The sequence below is a fragment of the Scatophagus argus genome, chromosome 13 (genome assembly GCF_020382885.2).
Source record: "Scatophagus argus isolate fScaArg1 chromosome 13, fScaArg1.pri, whole genome shotgun sequence".
Classification (NCBI taxonomy): domain Eukaryota; kingdom Metazoa; phylum Chordata; class Actinopteri; family Scatophagidae; genus Scatophagus; species Scatophagus argus.
In genome coordinates, this window is record NC_058505.1 from 9,418,254 (window position 1) to 9,438,542 (window position 20,289).

At 39.9% G+C, this 20,289-nt stretch overlaps 1 protein-coding gene across 2 annotated transcripts; it reads left to right on the plus strand.

The window, feature by feature from the left end:
- The first annotated feature begins 691 nt into the window (after positions 1 to 691).
- On the plus strand, positions 692 to 19,079 carry klhl14 (kelch-like family member 14). Of its 2 annotated transcripts, none has more exons than XM_046409203.1 (9): positions 692 to 1,111; positions 6,158 to 7,058; positions 9,025 to 9,146; positions 12,933 to 13,022; positions 13,776 to 13,854; positions 15,263 to 15,453; positions 16,303 to 16,461; positions 17,441 to 17,598; positions 18,233 to 19,079. In XM_046409203.1, exons 1-9 carry the CDS (start codon positions 982 to 984, stop codon positions 18,371 to 18,373), a joined length of 1,971 nt encoding a protein of 656 aa, XP_046265159.1. In that variant the 5' UTR covers positions 692 to 981; the 3' UTR covers positions 18,374 to 19,079. The 2 variants fall into 2 exon arrangements, with proteins under 2 accessions (XP_046265159.1, XP_046265160.1); XM_046409204.1 differs by lacking the exon at positions 692 to 1,111 and adding an exon at positions 4,244 to 5,325.
- Positions 19,080 to 20,289: the final 1,210 nt, after the last annotated feature.

The following is a 20,289-nucleotide window of genomic DNA, read 5'->3' on the forward strand; positions in this document are numbered from 1 at the left end:
AAGGCTGTGTATATCACTATGGTCAGGGCTACATACATATTATTCTTGACATATTCCATGTACCTTACATTGATGGTGTAATGATGTGAGTAATAACCCAGTGATGTTAACAGCACCCTAGAATACGACCTTTATCTACAATACTGTGTGATATGACCTGGCTGCTAGTGGCCACAATGTATATGACCTCACCGCCAGTTGTAATTTCTTCTCAAGAGCTCTTGGAAAGGGAGAGCTTATGTTGTTGAGCTCATGTCGTCGGGGCTGGTAACAGCAGCTTGCCATTGTATTAATTATTGTCAGGGAATCCAAGGGGTGTAGATAATACAGAATGCACTGGTTGGTCCCATTTGTTTCACTTGTCAGTGGAGTGAATAATTGGGAGTGCTGACCATATTAGACACAGAGAATTTCAGAAACATACGACTCAAACAGTTGCAACACAAAAGTATGGCTGGGAAATTAAAAAGCTTAATGTCTGAGAATTTCAAATCAGTATGGAATAATTTGCTGTCTTCCCAATGCCAAAGGAATTTACTGAAGTTTAACTCTGACAACAGTAATTCTGATTCACAGTGAAACATACACTTTAGAATATAAATTGGAGAAACCTTGTTTATTATTGTATTTTACTCTTTTTTTTCCAAGAGAAAAAATTATATGTGTCAGTTCTACATTATATTTCTTTTGTTAAACATGTAACTTTAAAGCATCCTGCGTTTGCTTCTCAGATAAAAGTGTCAGATATTTTGCACCCCAGCATTGTTCTTTAAAGGCTTGAGAACACTGATACAGATTTAGTCGAAGGGGGTGCTAATACAATGGGGCTCATCTTGCAATTCTCCCAAGGAATAACTATCAGTCCTGCTACAGCAGCTTCAGCGTCCCTAGGTGACCGCGCCACTGAGCCCGTGTTCGCTCCATCGCACCCCACTCCACGCCTGCTGCCACCCTGAAGGTAGATGCATCACGCTGGGGAGAATGCGCAACATCAGCCCCCTCTCCCACCAGCCCCCAAACCTCCTCCACGGCACGGTGGCCTCCCGCGGCCCCTACACATCTCCAGGTCTCCGCTACAGCCCTGGTCCCAGCAGCCCAGACTCTCCCTCAGGTGAGTCTCCATACCACCTGCATGTCTCCTCCCACCTGAACTGCACAACTGGTATTCTTTTTGTCATTTGAGAAATGCCACACACACACACACATACAGTACACACATACTCCTGTGCTCACTCTGAAGGGGACACCGCCTGTTCCTTTTTGCTCACCTCCCGGCTGCCGACTGACTCTCTGAGCCGTGTCTGTGGTGGCTACGCCATGTGTGGGGATCTAGGGGTTTCAAACAGCAGGCCTCCTGTACTCCCTGAATGGCAAATATAAGCGGCTGCAATTTATTACACTGTGGACGTTTTATGAATCATCTTTGACTGACTTTGACTGAGATGACGAGCACATGCTAATCAGCCCCAATGTCAAAATATATGTAAAAAAATATTTAATCAGGTAAACACAGCTGCATCTGTTCACATTTCCAAACTCATCAGGATAAGCTTTCAGTAATGTTGGACTTTACCTGACCCTATCACCATCTCCTCCCCTTTCTAAATTAAACTGATGCTTCAAATGGTCTTATTTAAAGTCAAAGCTACTCTCAGGAGATTACAAACTGGTACAACTGTTGCCACAAACAGTTAGTTTGTTGGGACTCTTGATCTCCCAGTCGAAACCTCTAACCCCTGTTTCCATATACAAAGCAGTCATATCACATTAGAATATAAGTTCACACATACCTTATAAGGTCATATAAGATGCATGGAGATGAATATTGAGTCGAAAGAATCCTTGCTTGTGTTTAGGCATATAGTTAACTGGAATTGGGGGGAGTATTTAATTTAAATCTAACTGCTGATATAATGGATATAATGCTGCTCTAAAATTTAGTATTTACTGTAGCCTGCAGTGTGTATTAATTTTGCCTCTCTAAAGTCTCTTTAAAGAGGCTTCCTGCAGCATCTTCTGTTTTGCCCCCTTTAAATATTTTTTATCAGACAAAAACCTTTAAACTATAACAGTTTCACTAACACATAAATTACAACTTTCACTTTATAGGTTGCCATACCACACCACACTTAGTTAACAAAATATTTTACAAACAAGATGCTATCACCCTCTCCATGATATTAATATGATATGTTCTCTGATCTGTAAACAGCTGGTTATCTTGCTTTTCCATGATAAGAGAAAGTGCTGAGGATTTACGCTTGGTGAGCACATTTGGGCTGAATCTTTCACACGTCACAAATTGCAGATGGGAAGCAGTGATCTTGAACAGCCGATCACATTTCCGTGACCATCTGACACCTTCCATTTAGGAAAATAATACTTTCTATCTTAGCATACCCCTCTGCAGCAGCCAGCAAAAGGAATTATGCCTGGTAGACTTTGCTATTCACAACTTTGGAGCTTCTCCTTTTGTTTTGTTCCATTGCACTGATTAGATTAAATGTTCACTCTTTAATCAGTTATTCAAGTCCACAAAGAGGTCTATGGTTTGTGTTGTGTAGTTTCATTTTTATGTTATAAACTGTGAGATATTTATGCTACAATGTAAGGATTACACAGGAAATTGTGTACTAAAATAAGGATCTTATTAATCTATTTCTCTGTATGCAGTAGATAATCAGTGGCTGGGATCTTTGTGTACCTTTTTTAGTAGCTGTCTCTATGAAAACTCATGAGTGAACGACAGTATTTAAATCTCATGTTACTGTCATTTATTCTAATCTATTCCCCTCTCATGTTCCCGTAATGTTGAGGACAAAAAGACTTTTTAGCCATAGAGGTAGATATGGTATCTGAGTAATATGACAGATAAATATGAGTTGGGTTAACTGGTACAGAGAGTTGTAAATCACTGTGGTGTGATTCTTTGTCTCAAAGGGTTTAATTAGTCTAGAAATTCTTCTCTTATCTGATGACCCCCCCACCCCACCCCCTCCCTCTGCACACTGCAACAACTTACAACCATAAACGCCCTGCAATCTGAAGACCAGTGGCCTCAGGAGACTGAGTTGCTGCAAAGAGCTGAAAGAGTTGGAAATGGTCATTTTATTGCATTAGAACAGCACGCTCGAGACTTGGGTAATGTAGTGCTAACTGAGTGCTAGCAAAGATAACAGTATGCAACTCCAAAGTGAAATACAGTGGACTACTGTAATGCTCTGCTGTGTCAAGTGAAAATGAGGCACAGACAGAATAATAACAGTAAACACCAATACAAACTGCTTTCTTAGTTGTTTCAAACCACTAATTAATACTACAGTATTATAGTTTCCCTTCAGTGATGATTATTATTTGAGATGCAGCTCACAATCTAATCAGTCATCTCACAGAGTTCATGTAGAATGAATTTGCTCAGTATAACTACAAGGGGGGGATATGCAGGCTGCGTGCTTGTCAAACACTCAAACATCAAGCTCTGTTTGGGTTCCATCTATTATAAAAGCTACCTATATGTGGCCTGTTACTGCTTGACGCTAGCATGGTGTTGCTCTATTTCATAGTACATGAACAAACCCGTTTATCCCTATCTGTCATTTCATAACTTGTGAAGTATCTGTCACTTCTGGTCCCACGGGAGCCCTGCATGTAAGTTTTCTTTACTCTAATTGAGCTCTTTATTTAATTGACAGTTTATTCTGTCCTAATAAGTCATTTCTAAGTGTTGTTTTGGTTAGATCTGTAAGAATGTTGTTGAACCCGCAACCATTTCCTGTCAGGCTACTAATGATTAGGATTACATTATCTTATTATTGATGAACAACGTCAGAGGGAGGATATGGTCTTAACTTAGATCACAAGATTAGGCGGGTTTGTTTCCCAGTTTTTAAATGTTGCTCTGAGACATTTAGACCTCAAACCTCAGACAGGAGCTGGATAGAACTGAAGGGAGTTTGTATCATGTGGTTGAAGTAAATGAAGGTACCAGAAAATATGATGACAGTAACTGGATGTATAATACGAAACTGGAAGTACCTTGGGGATTTTAGTTTATTGGTTGTTTGTGATAGAGTGCTATGAATCACATCATAAGGTCAAGTGGACATCCACATAAGACAACAAGGAGTTTGATTTTCATTGATTCATCAGCCATTTGGTGGCCCACTTTGTGGGTGTATGGAGGTTAAAGGACTTTCAGAAACAGCACTGTACTACTGTGCACTGATGGATGTTATATTAGGTTTCAACCCTTTGTGTTTTGCAGGCCTGCAGCCTCAGGCAGTGAAACAATGACCTGATCAGACAAGATATCAGTACATGAAAACACTGTACGTTATGCCTGACTTTATTTTCCTGCTTAATAACTTTACATCACTTTGGGTGCGTGTTATGTTGTGCATTTGCAATACAGAAATGAAAGGGGAGGTGTATGCTTTAATTCGACATAATAAATAACGTGTGAACATTGTGTAGTGCATGTGGTATTTATGACACAGATGCAAAACTTGAGTTTGTGTAGAGCACCTTCTTTTGAAGGACTAGCAGGAGCAGAATGAGATGAGGGGTTATTTTGGCGATGGAGATTAAGGCAGGGGCTTTTTGTCATTTGTGCGAGACAAGCCATTCATCCATCCAGTTCACAGCCAAAAAAAGGCTGGTCCCAGAAATTAGCAGTTTCAGCTCAGCAGCAAAGTCGTCGGGCTGTGAAGGCAGAGAGAAATTGACTAATTAGCAATGCGCACTAAAACTTGACGGTTCTCTCTATAACAGCGAGGGAAAGACTCGGTTTTTCTCCCCCTTTCTCTTTTCTTTCTTCCATAGATGTTTGAAATCGCAGTCATTTACGCTCGACAGTTTTTACAATAGCCTTGAGCCATAATTTTGCGAGTCTCTCCAGCATCCATACCCCTGCATGGTCTCTCTCCACCGGCCATGCACGACCGTTTCTCTCCCCAACCGTGGATTTCCTATTACTCTCGTTACGACTCACTGAGCCCCAGGCCCAAGGATAATGATGTGTTGTTTCTTGGTAGCATAATTTGTCACACGTATATTTCTTCTTCTTCTTCTCTTGCAGAAAGCACAGCTCCCTCTCACACACTCACACACTTCTTGTTAATTCAGAAGAACAAATGATCAACGTCAACAAATAACCTGAAATAGTGACTTTATGAGTTGGAATCAATGGTTATTTAGAGAAATCACCGACCATAGACTTTAAAGGAAAGAAAATTTCTTTAAAGGAGAACAAAGGAAAATTCAAGTGAGATTATTTTTGGGAACCCGAAGCTTACTTTCTTTTTTTTTGTCAAGAGCTGAAGTCAGGTAAGTTTGGCTCCTTCTCAGGCGAGCTGCTCACATCATTTAGTTGTGACAGGCGCTTTTAGTGAATCTGGCGACAACGTTACAGCACGCTTGTGTCAAGTTTACACACATTACGCACATGGAAATAGCTTTTGTAGAAACAGCAGAGATGCATGTTACATTTAACTTTAGCGAAAGCTGCATTTCAGTGAATATTTTTCGATACTCACGTCCGCGTAACTCAGGTAGGCTAAAAGCGAAACGCGCCCGTGCTGCTGCTGACGGCTCGGGAGGCAAACTAATTGCTTTTGTATGACTCCGTAAATCTGTGCGATGTGTAATGTCCTCATTGTGTGGGTGTGCAGTAAGATAGGAGAAGGGATAAGTGTTAGCTGAATGCTGCATGTTATCCGTCCACCGTGGCGGTTGTCGCTTTTCCTTATCCGGCAACTTCAGCCGCGTTACCGAGGGGGGCGAAAGCGCTGCAGCATCTCCGTATCCCCGTTTTGTTTTGACAGCGCCCTTCAAAACCTCAGCCTCCATTTAAATCATCTTGCTCTTGAGTTAAGAATGAATAAGAGTGGCACGCTGTGGGAACTGCTGCGTTTTTGTTTGTTGCTTTACGACCAGAGCTCAAAGTTGAAAGCGACTGAAGCCGTATTGGATGTAGATTCTCGCCTGCAGGCATGGCATGACGGTTATTCCTCGCTGGATGGACTCGAGATCTGTTCATTAACTTACTCAAGAAATCGTTTTCTATTGTAATCGTAGACTTGTGGCATCTGTAGGCGACGTCTGTTGTGCAAATAAATGACCTGAGGTAAATGGCTTCCATGGTTTATTTGTTGCCTAGGTGGCGTTCACAGTCAGGAAGTCATGTCCAGATCGGGTGATAGAACATCCACCTTTGACCCAACACACAGTGACACCCTGCTGCACGGGCTCAATCTCTTATGGAGAAAACAGCTTTTCTGTGATGTGACTCTCACTGCCCAGGGACAGCAGTTCCACTGCCACAAAGCTGTGCTTGCATCCTGCTCCCAGTATTTCAGATCTCTCTTCTCTTCCCATAACGCAATCAACAATGAGGGGAGCAAAGGGGACCAGGGCAGCAGTGGGACCCCCTCATCTTCTCCTGATGACAAGCTGGTGACCCCCACTGCCAGGCCTATCAATAACCTGGTACTCCAGGGCTGCTCCTCCATTGGACTACGGTTAGTGCTGGAGTACCTCTACACTGCCAACGTGACTCTTTCCCTGGACACAGTGGAAGAGGTGCTTTCAGTCAGCAAGATCCTCAACATCCCCCAGATTACCAAGCTCAGCGTGCAGTTCCTCAACGACCAGATCTCTGTGCAGAACTACAAGCAGATCTGCAAGATTGCTGCACTGCATGGACTGGATGAGACCAAGAAGCTGGCCAACAAGTACCTGGTGGAGGATGTGCTGCTGCTGAACTTTGAGGAGATGTGTGCTATGCTAGATGCTCTGCCACCTCCGGTGGAGTCAGAGCTGGCTTTGTTCCAGATGTCAGTCCTCTGGCTGGAGCATGACCGGGAGACTCGCATGCATTATGCGCCGGACCTTATGAAGAGGCTGCGCTTTGCCCTTATACCTGCTCCAGAGCTGGTGGAGAGGGTGCAGTCTGTTGACTTCATGAGGAGTGACCCTGTGTGCCAGAAACTACTCCTGGATGCCATGAACTACCACCTAATGCCCTTCAGGCAGCACTGCAGGCAGACCGTGGCCAGCAGGTGAGGATAAGACAGACAAACATACACAGATTCAAAAAGGAAACACACAGACATGAGTTCACATACACACACACAGCACTGAGCTGTTTCAGAGTGCATGGAAGGTGATTAAATGCCTCCCACTTTTTAAATCTGAAGAAATTGCTGGCTCAAGTATTGCCCACTCAGTTAAGTACTTGTCCCACCACCTGTGTAGTCCACACCATGTAGGTGGTCAGTCAGAGATGTGAGGTGTGAGGCCAAGTTAATGAGGATTGTTGGGGCTTTCCTGTACAAGAACACCACCTGTCAGGGAGCTTGATCTATTCTATGGTACACTGTATCTATAATTACAAGGTTACCTTATGTTTTAGTGAAGAAAACAACAATTCTTTATTTCCCCACACGTGTAATTGCTTTCTAATCAGTGAAAACAAGGTGCAGGAAACAAGGCAAAGGTTATGTGTTCGATGTGTAGCAACTCTTACGAATATAATTTGAGATGCTGTGACTGAACTCTCAATAGAATTACATGATAATTACATAACAATTCCGATATAAGTACAAGACACGCCAGCTATTGGGATCACAGTGAACAAAAATAAAACACAGCTGGAGGAAATTCTGTATTAGGTATGAATTCTATTTGAGAAAATGCAGCTTTTAGCAAATAAGGGGCAATTTGACAATGCTCCCTATATTCATGTTAGACATACGTGTCCCACTCACACAAAAAATAGGCCAGTAAGCATGTCTTACTTTCATGTTTGTCATAATCAGCACTTTAAGCAGCTGGTAAGTAGACAGACATTGCCAGTAAGTTTACTGATTGATGGTCTTGTTTTTAGGTCTTGTTTACAGAACTGACGGTACAATCGAGGCTGAAAATTTTTCCAGGAGTGATGGCATCAGTATTTTGAATTCACTGCATATATCTCTGAAGTGCATAAATTAGATCCATGGCATTGAAAATCTTCTGACTTGAAAGTCAAAATTTACACAAATAATTTTAAAGTGAAATAATTTTACATGGATCTATTCCCACATTATTACAAGAACATATCTATCCCCACATATGGACTTAAATGAGCAAAGAATCAGGAATCCTCATAATTAGTTTCACATGCCACTGTTTCTCTCCTCTCTCAATTAATCACCATTATCTATGTCCAGGGGCTCATTTGCATATGAATAACCCCAAAACACTTCAGAGTGGGCCAGTAGCAGGGAGAATGTACCGAGACAACAGTGATTTTTCAAGCATAAAAAAGCACAATATGAAAAGGAAAAAAGGTGAATGTGACTGAATAAAAAGGCCAGCTACTCTTAATCTTTTACAGCATATTGTGATTAATTGGTATATTTGTTATGAAATTCATTAGGTGCCAGATAATAGTCATCAATGTACAGTAAAGCATGCAGCTTTTGGGTTATATATCGTATACAAACAGCAGGAGATATCTTACAACTGGCTCATAGATGTCACATGAATCACTGCAGCCAATGAAATGGAGACACTGTATGGGCAGGTTTATGTACACAATTGCGCTTTTAGCCTCCAGCATGGCACCCTGCGCAACCGTCTTTGCTTCACAGCTAATTGAAAAGATATCTTTAGAGTACAATAACCATTCGGTAATACATCAAAAGGATACTGTTGAGCAAATTTTTTGTTAATCATGGTAAACATGACCACATATCATGTGATTAATAGTTTCAAGTACAGTGCAGTTATTAATTTCTCCATCTGTTTGTTCTTTTATTAATTCACTGATCATTCATATATTGAGTATATTCAGTGAAAAATCAAAATATGCAGGACAGTAGCTGTTAATGTTATCAAAGTGATTATGGAAATGAAGGAATTAAAAGTGCAGGTTCAGGTTGTGCTTATTTTGGCCTTGGGGTGTTTTTATTTCAAGACTTAATACCTGTTTTGTTCTTTGTTTTCTAACACTGGTCCACACCCACACTTTTGACATTACAGAATCCGTTCCAATAAGAAAATGCTGTTACTGGTGGGTGGTTTGCCTCCTGGACCTGATCGTCTCCCCAGCAATTTGGTCCAGTACTATGACGATGAGAAAAAGACATGGAAGATCCTCACAAGTGAGTAGTAACGGCCCTGCTGCTTTTTTTGTTTGTTAACCCGGGGCATCTTGTGTTAGTGGCTTTTATGATGAGAGGAAGTTGTTCCTATGGATGACTTTAACACAGGTTAATTTCCACAGAAAATGAAGGGAAGGAGTTCCCTAAATCCTTTAGGTAATAATGTATCACTATCACTTTTAATATAAGTTTTTAATCAGAGCGTGACTTCACAGCACTGTGGAGCTTCATGCCCGGTTTCCCTTGTTTTTGCTGAAATTTGCTGGCAGGATGCATGATGAGATTTACTTGAATGTAATGATCTATTGTGGCAGAGATGGAACAATAATGAATTCCATCTGTCCTCAATAGCTTTTAAATGTAGCTTGATTATTCAGTCACATAGATCAATACATGACATTGAATTACCCCATACATACTAAAATGCAGCATGGTATTAGCTTGTTGACCTATGAGGTAAATACTTAAGAGATGAATAGGTTAATGTAACACAGCAACTGCAATGCTGATACTAACATTCAAAAGCAAATAAATAATTTTAATTGACCAAATAGCAAAAAAAAAAAATGACATAAAGATGTATCCTGTAACCTTTAGGAGTTTACCATAGGGTACAGTTTACGATATTGATTTCATTATTTGATATTGAAAGCAAGTTGTCATAATTTCCCAAAACAATTCCACCGTATTGAAAAGAAAATGACGTGTCTATAGAGAACACACTTGAAGCCTTTGTGAACTTACAAACACATTCCTGCAGGACACACCTCTGTAAAGTGTACCAGGTTTTTTTTCCCTCTGTGTCTTCCCTGACCTTTTAAGGCTCACCACTATATTGTTGCCATGTTGCAAAGGTCAAACAAGAGATAATGGGAAACCGTATTTGTGCTTTGCATCATCATCATTGCTGGAAATATTGAGTTTTTTCCTTTTTTGGGGGGGTTGTAGACATATCCCAGTGGTGTCTCCTCATTCTTATATATTAGCAATAGGCTCTGTTTTCTGTCAGCTCGGAAATGTGCAGTTTATGTTCTCACTTTATGGCAAGAGTTTTTAATGAATGTGTTATGGTATTTCTCGTGTTGCGTCTTATGGTGTCTTAAATTCAGAGGAAGTTTTAGACACTGTTCCTCTCTCGGCCCGAACATTTCTCAGCAGTTGTTTGTTATTTTAGCTCATGTTTGGCCAAATCTTCAGCAGCCTGAAACTCACTGGTGTTTATATAGTCATTTTCTCATTGAAATCACACTCATGGGTATAAACTGCAACAAGCAAAAGGTCAATAGGGATTTCCATCACTCAAAACTAAAAAGTTAACACTCAAATGGTCCGTGGCCAAGTGGAAGGACAAAACTGCAAAATCATCCCCTTAACACATCAGTGACCATCTGATGTGGCCTCCACACAATGGATGTGGAATAGAAGATTATTAACACTCAATCATAACTTTTCAATGAGGCGAAACCTGAGAGGGACAGCCTTTGATTAAGACATTCATCAACACAATTTGGGAAGAATCTGATCCCTCTTGTTGTGTCAGATATATCTACTGCTCGCTGATTCCAGTGTAAAGTTTGCCATCTAGTGTACCCACAGCAGCGTGGACTAACAAAGACAAAGGCAGGCACAGGCTCAGCCACGGTGCTGGACTGTTCTCCTCTTCTTCTTTAAACCAACCTGAGATTAAAATCTCCCACTCGGAAATGGACCTCATCTACGCAGCATGATCTAGAACAAAGGAATTCAGCTCAGTGGGATGCAATTGTAAAGGCACGTCAGAGCTTGAACAGCAGTGGTGCATTAGCTGTGGAATCATTCAACCAACCCCGACTGTGCCTTTTTGCAGAGGTTTCTGACTCCCTCTAGTGAGTCCTAGAGCTCACTGTAGGCTGGAGTGATGGCGTCCATCTCGCAGAGGACGTGCTCATCCTGCCATCCTTTGCCTGGTCACCCTCGGGCTTAGTGGAAGATTTTAGGGATATGAGACAGATAGGTAGATTAATTTAACATTCTTTCTTGGGTGATTATAAAGTCTTACACATTATAGAAGGATAAAAAATTGATTATAATAATTATTATTTTCATTTCTCAACATTATTATAGTGGTCTCTGTTATTATCGCCTGCCACTTATCCCACTGTTCACCTGTATCAGAAGAACCTGTAGAAAAAGGGCAAATGTTCCAAATCCTCCCACAGCACTCCTCATACTGTAGCATGTGACATACTGTAAAGCAGTAATCTTCTTTTCACATGGGTAGGAGATGATTTTTAGTATGAGTACAAGTCGCTAGACATCAAATGAAAAGCCACCCATCCGTGTCCTATATACTGCTGACTGAATGATAATGTAAATAGCATGTAAGGGAATTTGGCAGTCATATGGCACTTGTCTTTGAGGTGCACTGGAGGCAGGCAACCTAATCCCCTCGTTCGAGATAAAGCTGTGTTTAGTGTATGTAGTATTAGTTCCTATCTGAGACTCACCTCCCATGGAGGACCGGCACATGTCAGCCAGCCAGAGTGAGATTGCAGGGAGAGGCCAATTGGAAAGAAATGAGATTCAAGGCTGTCTAATTTTGCAGCAACTGTGATCCATCAGGCGTTGGGGGAGTGACAGTGGAAATGACTGATGGAGACAGACAGGTGGGCTTTAACATTTCACTGATTTGTGCTCAAAAAGCACCGGGCCTGAGATTTATTGAGTGAACACGATCATGTTCATTATGACTGTCACCTAAGACCATTTCTCTACATCTCAATGGGGTCACTTCAGCAAAAGAAGATGGAGGAGAGGAAGGGAAGCAAAAAAACATACACAAGGGAAAATCCTCCACAGGGGGTTCTGCTGCAAACTGTGGGGTTGTAGCCATTTATGCTAACACATGCTAACACATGATGAGGACTATGATACACTAAATGTCATATATACCGGTTGTACTCAGTAGATTAATAGATGAGTAACACCTAGGACATATTCTGGCAGGTGAGTTCGGTCCCCCAAGAAACATATTTTCTTTAGATAGATAGATAGCTAGATATTATTGTTGTAACAAACAGTACATCATTTGCCCTGCCTTATATTTCAACATGTTCCAGTTTGCCTGTGTCACTGTAACAAGTATGTTGGTTTGTTGTGATGAGTGCATTGCAAATTAAATCAGTCTTGACATTTCTGTCTACTTTGAGCACTCCTTGTCAAACAACAGGACACGCAGTATGACAAAGTAAAAATCGTCTGGAAGAGAAAACATTGCTTATAGAAAAGTTGAGATAACATTTTGTATATGTTTAAGAAATAATTTCAGTGATCTGCAATTAGTGCTCAAACCAGGGCCTTTTTTTAAGGCCTTGTCCAATGACACATCAGCATAGTTCTACAATATGTTTCATTTGTTTGAGCATGATGCAATTTATTTAGGAAAACAGCTGATTTATAAAACTTTTTAAAGATGAAGGCAGAAGTATTTGTTACTATGTTAAGTTCAACAACTCATGTACAGTTATGGGGACTTTATTTCAGCGCCAGCGTTAGGGTTACATCTGTCTATAATACATCCAAAATAGCCTGGTTTCCATGACATGATTTCGGGCACTGATTATTATTTCATGCTGCAATTTCATGTTTGTTGGGGTTCACGTTAGCCTTGTATTTAAAATGATATTTTACTCTACACCTGTGAGAAATCACTAAAGTTTTGATTCACCCTATGTATCGTTTGCCTACTGCTGTCCTATATCATTCCGTTATAGTGACTGATGCCTTTGATTGTTGTGTCTCGTCCAGTAATGCCTTACAACAGTGCCCATCACTGTGTGGTGGAGGTGGAGAACTTCCTGCTGCTGTTGGGCGGAGAGGACCAATGGAACCCCAATGGTAGAGTAACACCGTGGACTGAGCGTCTTGCTTTCCACACAGTAAATTTGTCAGTGCGCACTTAGAGAGTGCTCTGAGCCAGAGTTGATGTAAGTTCAAACCCATCAGAGTTAATGTAACACTTTCAGATAGTTTCAAACACTCATTCCAGAGCCAGATCAGCTCTGAGTGGACAAACAACACTCCAGTCAACACTTGTCAATAATTGGCACTGACAAATAACTGTTATTAACACTGAAATATTTGTGGCGTAGAAGTGTTAAAAGTGCTTTTTGTGAAATGGTAACGCACCACCGTAGTAAGAAACAAAGATTGTAAACGAACAAAAAATACCATTCTTCTTGTAGTGAGATGAGTTGTGTTTTGTTTTTTTTAGCTCTGTGAGTAAACATTAAGCACAGTATCATAAACAAAGCATTGAAGATGTTTCAAGCAAATTATCCTCCAAAACCAGATCACTTTGTGGTTGGAAAAACCAGACTTCAGTTGACATTTGTTAACTATAATGGCTGTGAAAAAGCACACTGACAATCTTCGTGTGCGTGGGTGGTGATTTTCACATAATATGTTAGTATTAAATGAAGACTTGAAGAGTCACAGTTGTGCATTTTATTGGTGTTGTATGCAACAAGGAGTTTGGCAAATAGTTAGCCAGTTCAGACTGAGCACTGCCATTGTCATACTGCAAAGACTCACTCAGCTGAGTCATATGAGTAATCAGTGTCATTGACCTTGATTATCTCTGTTTTGCAGGAAAACACAGCACTAACTTTGTCAGCCGCTATGATCCCAGATTCAACAGTTGGATACAGTTGCCTCCTATGCAAGAGAGGTAAGTCTATTTGAGGTTGAAGCCAGAATTGTTCATATGCAGTATATGTAGAATACATACACCGTAAAAACAAGCCAAACTTTGCTCAAAGGTCCAGTCCGATGAGAAACATCCTCTAAAGGCATTGTGGTGCTACAGTAGTCATCTAAATTTCAAAAGTGAAAATTCAGAACAAGCGTGTTGTGACTTTGCAATTTTCATCGTCAAAATGTTCAGATGCTTTGAACTGGCAGGAATTAAGTCCATTTTTGTCCATGTTTATCTGTTTCTCTGTTTTTCTCAGAAACCATAAAACAAATAAAATCTATCTTCTGTGAATTTCTGACTTTTATCTCAGAACATTAATTTCTGACAATATCTTGAATTTGAAGTATTGCAGTTAAATATCTATTTGTCTCATACAGACTTATCAGTGTTTGAATAAATAAATTACAATTAAATGATTTTTTTTTCTTGATAATTCAATTTTTTTACACTAGTTCACATGAAACTCAGATGACTGCCTAAGTTATGGTGTTAAGCTATTTGTGATTGCTTTGCCTTGCCTTCCCTCGAGACCTGGATGACGCAGAAAAAACTATACCTAATCAGTCATTGTACTGGGCACCCCCTGTCCTGCATGTTTTAGGTGTTCTTCTCTTCCAACACACCTGATTCAAATGATCAGCTTGCCATCAAGCTCAGCAGGAGGCTGATAACGACCCATTCGTTTGAACTGGTTCAGAGGAACATGATTTTTTAAAAAAGTAATGAGTTTTATATAATTTTGGTCTGGGTTGTTGTGCTGATGACCCCTTTTGTATTTGTCATAACTATGTGTGAAGCCACCTCATAATTCGTGCCCACACAAAGCACTTCTCTGTGTAGCTCAGCATGTTCATGGTGTGAAATTGGTGACAAAGGTTGTGAGGTCATGACCCAAGTGCTCCAGCATGAGGATTTTAGATTTACTCAGGCTGTACGAATTACAGACATGACTTCAAGGTTTAATGATAATCTTGATTCAGGTAGTCTTGCTGATGGACTGGCCTGTATTTCTCATTTGTCTTCCTCCTCTTCCCTTTTTCATCTTCCTCCTTTTTCTCCTTTTTCTTCCTCCTCCGATAAAAAACAAAAAAAGCCTGGTCTCAGCTCACTATAATTATTATTAGTTTCACTATCACTTTGCCTTAAAACATTGTTAAATTGTCTCTATTAATCTAAACATGTTGTCTTTAGAATTTTAGTTATTTTAAGTAGTTTAAAAAAATGTCTGCAGCTCACAGCTGGTAAGCATGTAAACCAAGCCATAAGTGGTTAACTTATTTCAAATCTATCCATTCTATCTTACACACAACCTGTGGAAAATCTTATAAATGTTGTCATTGCTGGTTTAATAATGATGTCTGGTTGACACATCTTTCCTCAGGAGAGCCAGTTTCTTCGCCTGCCGCCTGGATAAGCACCTCTACGTAATTGGTGGTAGGAACGAGAGCGGCTACCTCTCTAGTGTGGAGTCCTACAACCTGGAGACTAACGAGTGGAACTACGTGTCGTCTCTGCCACAGCCTCTGGCCGCCCATGCAGGAGCAGTGCACAACGGCAAGATCTACATATCAGGTCAGGAGAGAACCTGTCATACAGTCAGACTTTTTCTTTTTTTTTTTCTTTTTACAAAAAACATATTTGACTTGAAATGTCCCACTGACCATAGATAACAACTACAAACACATACTCAGTACAGAATAAAGTGCTAGTGCAATGTGATTACTGTAAGTACATTTACTGAAGTACAAACCTGAGGTAGTTTAATTTTCTAGTATTGAGAGTACTCGTGTGGTGCCCTATCAAAATGTCCATGTTCGGAACGGGCCGATTGCTCGGCCTCTAGTACTGCTGCCTGCAGCTTTCTTGAGAACCGCTCATCCATACTACTTCACACTTGACTCTGTCTGTGTAGGGTTATCTAAAGGTTAACATTAAAACTCAATTTAGCTGCCCCCTCGTTTGGTATAACCTGCGCTGCTGCCTTCGGATGTTTTATTACAGAAAGTGTTTGTATACTGTAGTGTATAGTGCAGTGCACACCCATGACCGAAACCATCACACACTCTGTTGTCATGTAACTTATGGGGGGAATTATAATGAAAATAAATTATTCTCCGGAGTCCAGAGTCGTCGTCGTGTCCAGAGGAGCGACATTCCTCATTAGTATGCAGATATGCAAATCACACTCTCTCTTCCCTTCCACATTTCATCTCTAAATATTATGTTTATTGTCAAAACCAGGATATCACAACACCTGTGATTTTACACCCTGGTAATTATTAGACTCAGCAATAAACCACTATAGTTTATATTAAGGACTGTTGTTGATCAGCATTCATGTGTGTAAATAAGTGTTTTATTTAAGTATATTGCATGTGTGTCTCACTATTAAAGGCGTATTTCTGTGTCTACCTGTTGCAGGAGGAGTTCACAATGGAGAGTATGTGTCCTGGCTCTACTGTTATGACCCTATAATGGATGTGTGGGCTAGGAAACAGGATATGAACACAAAGCGTGCTATTCATGCCCTGGCTGGGATGAACGACCGCCTGTATGCTATTGGTGGAAACCATTTGAAAGGTAAGTAGAGTACTCGAGCGTTTCAGGAAACGAACAGAAAACAGGTCAAGTCTGATACTTTTTTCAAAACTGTGTGGAAGAGATGCTGCAATTATGAGCAAGCGACAAAGACCTTTATTACACTCTCCAACCCATAGCCCCTTTTCTCTTTCACACGTCATCATTCAAGGCACAAAATGAAAAAAATATGAAATGCTGTCATGTGTTGTGCATTTGGTATTTGATCAGCAAAACTGAATGATTGCATTTGAATGGGAATTCTGAAAAGCTGAGCTTAATTGTGTTTCTTTGAAATACAGTCTTTCATTACTACTTCAAAAGACTTTTAGGCTAAATATACATTTACTGAACACGGTGTGCAATTTGCGAACTCCAACTGGCTTTTCACTGCCGCTGCTTCGGATTCAGCACATGAAAATTTTCCACGAGTTCGCTGAGATCCGTCACAGCTACATCCGTCCACGTTTAAAGGCCAACTGACTACATGAGCATGTCTGTGTGTATCTGTGCAGGTTTTTGACTGGTTTGTTTTTGTAGGGAGGATGTAGCTTCTACTGCCTTCATTGTGTGTTTGTGTGTGTGCTCATTTTAATGTAAGACACACAGAGTTCATTTGAAATTAATTGTATTATATTAGTTAAAAAGGCCTTACCTTCTGAATATTGCGTACTTTCAGGAAAGACTTCAGAGGCCCTGGAAGGAATAAAGAAAGAAATCAGACATTCTTTGTACTGATCCGGATGTCAGTGTTTCATTTGTTATTTTCTCCAGTATCTACCTGCATATGTAGTAGCTATCATGCTCAGTATTATGTATGTATTGACTGAGCAGCAAATTAACAGGACTTGCTGTGTAATGATATGTGATAAGTTACATTCAAAACTTGATTTAAAATCTAAGAGACAGGGCATCTTAACTTTATATGACACACTGAAGTACTTACACTAATTTATGATATTTTTCCTCCTCTCTCACAAAGGTTTCTCCCATTTAGATGTAATGTTGGTGGAGTGCTACGACCCAAAAGCTGACCAGTGGAACATCCTGCAGACACCCATCCTGGAGGGTCGCAGCGGCCCGGGCTGTGCTGTTTTGGACGACAGCATCGTCCTCGTGGGTGGCTACAGCTGGAGCATGGTATAGTCTTACACGTCAGATTAAATGATTTTATGTTCAAGGGTGAGGCTGGCAAAATTCAATATTTTCATGACTATAAACAAACACTGTGACAAACAACAAGGAGTTTGTCTAAATACTTTCTGATTTCCCTACTCTGTCTGTAGCTTGGGTCCAGAATATGTGTTTTTCGTTTCTTACAAAGCCTAGATAATTTTCTCAAACATTTGGCCACTATAGTTTTTAGGAAATGTCATTCAAACAGGAAGTGAATTTGTCAGGGTCTATTTTCAGGTGCAGATTAGTACACATTTACAGGTACTGCAGGATGGTATATGTGGGACTAATTCAAAATAAACAAATGCCTTTGTTCATGGGAATGAAAGCGTCATCAAGTGCAACATTGTGGCTCATGGACAGTAGTTAGCAGTAAACTACAGCTTCAGCTACAGCAGGATCAATTGTCGATTTCCATCTTTTTATGGAATTTGTTGACAAAAGAAAATTATCAAAAGTCACCATACTTAATTTTGAAGTTTCCCCCTATACTGACTGCAGGCATTTATATAAAACCAGGTTTTTCCATTTCACAGTTAGAAATCCAAAAAGCAGTGAGAGAACTGAGGAGAATGACTTGATTTTCTTTTCTCCTCAGGGGGCCTATAAGTCTTCTACCATCTGCTACAGCCCAGAGAAAGGAACATGGACAGAGTTGGAGGGAGAGGTGGCAGAGCCCTTAGCAGGACCAGCATGTTCCACCGTCATATTGCCTGCCTGCCTTCCCTTCAACAAATGACAACTAATGGCCAGCGAGGGAGAGGAGAAGCAGAGTGAATGGGTGGAGGACCATCAATAAGCAGAACAGTTGTCAACAATTTTGTGACAAACCCTCCGGTCAGATGACAGGGGTGTGTATAAATTATTTTTTTACAGGTTTGACCAGAGCACTTTCGTTATTCCTTACTGAAGGTTTGAGAAAAAAAAAAAAAGGAAAAGAATTGTGTAACTCATGTATTTAATCTCATCTGTGTTCTGAAAAATGGTCAATTTCATATTTGATTTAATTTAAACTGATAGTAAGTGTTTTTGGCTTCTCTTCAATAGCACGCATAGTGTTGAACTGAATTATAGCTTTCGAATCCATTGTATCTTGTATTCAGTAGAGGCACAATTCCAGCAAAATACAAAGTTGTTTGATGGACTGACACTGAGAGAAAAGGTAATCAGTCCCAAATTATCATGGGGTTAAGTTAAAGTATGGCTGGGTGAGTTACATTAACTGCGACGATCAAAAGTGTATAAATATTCTTCACCTCTCTTGTTATAACTAAAATTTCTCTGGATGCATTTTTCACTTATCCCACTGCATCACCTGGTCAGATCATCATGCGACTCCTTAGTTGTCTTTCCCTGAAAGTGAGCATATTTACCTGCCTAAAATGCCAACATTTCAAGAAACATTTCCTAACTGTTGTCATTATTTAGCTGACATGGTATGAACACATTGTAACTAGACTTGCAGGCAGGTATACTGGGGTCCAAATGCTATTTTAAAAACAAAAACTAAACAAAAGGATGCATTTTCACATTGATGAGGATGTGTCCATATCACCCAGCCCTAATTTTTCAACTAATTACTATCCCCAGCTGAAGCTGTGTTTCCGTGTAACTTGTTCCTTGCAGGCTATCTGACAGAAAAGATCTTTCAAATGTTGGTGGCCACTAGTCTTCATGCTGACTGCAGCAAAACAAATTAAGGTATTTTTTTTATGGAGTCTTAAATATTCACGTGACGCACTAATTATACAATGATGGTACAATCAAATTGTAATTGCTTCCCATTGTATTTATGGGTAGCATGTTTGGGTAAACGGATGGAAATCTTTAATGTATGAAAAACAAACTGGCATACAGTGGTGATCCTTAATGCACTAATAGTGAACTTTTAATTCAGCACTTTTTAATTCACTAAAATGTAAAGTAATTAATGTGCTGTGTTTAGAAAAAAATATCTTCGGTACAAATGAATCTAAGTCCAGTTATTAGGTTCAAAAAGCTGACTCTAAATATCAATGCAGTACCTGTTGAATTCTGTAAAGATTTGTTGATTTCATTCTTGTACATAATCGCCTGCAGTGAAACATTTTTGTGCACTCAACCTTGGATTTATTCTCAAATCCTGTTATGTCCTTTGCATTTTAGAATATGAAAATAAATTGACTCTTGATGATTAAAATACCTTTCTCACTTCTTTTTAGACAGAAAATAAGCTAATTTTCTAGAATTTACCGTGAACCTTAGTGAATAGACGAGTGTGATGTTTTATTGAGGTAAAAAATCTTTGAGGTAAACTTGTGCCATATGAAAACATACTTCTACCAAATCATTCTCATTTTATTTTCTTGTTTTTCTTGGAATTTTACACCTCAAAATGTAATAAGATGAAACAATCCAAAGAGGCAGAATCCTTCTTTGCTTGAACTGTTCACCAGTCAAGTAGGAATTGCTTTAATTTGAAGGAGTCATGAACCAAAAGTTTGAGAGGCAGATCTGTGTAATAGCTTATCTAAATGATTAAAACACAGCTTCACACTTTGATAGATTGAAGGTCAGACACAGTAAATGCCAAGTGTTTATACCTCCTAAGGACATTTTAAAATGATTCAAATGATTTAAAATGTTTCAAAACATGAGAAGGACCATTTTCCCTTT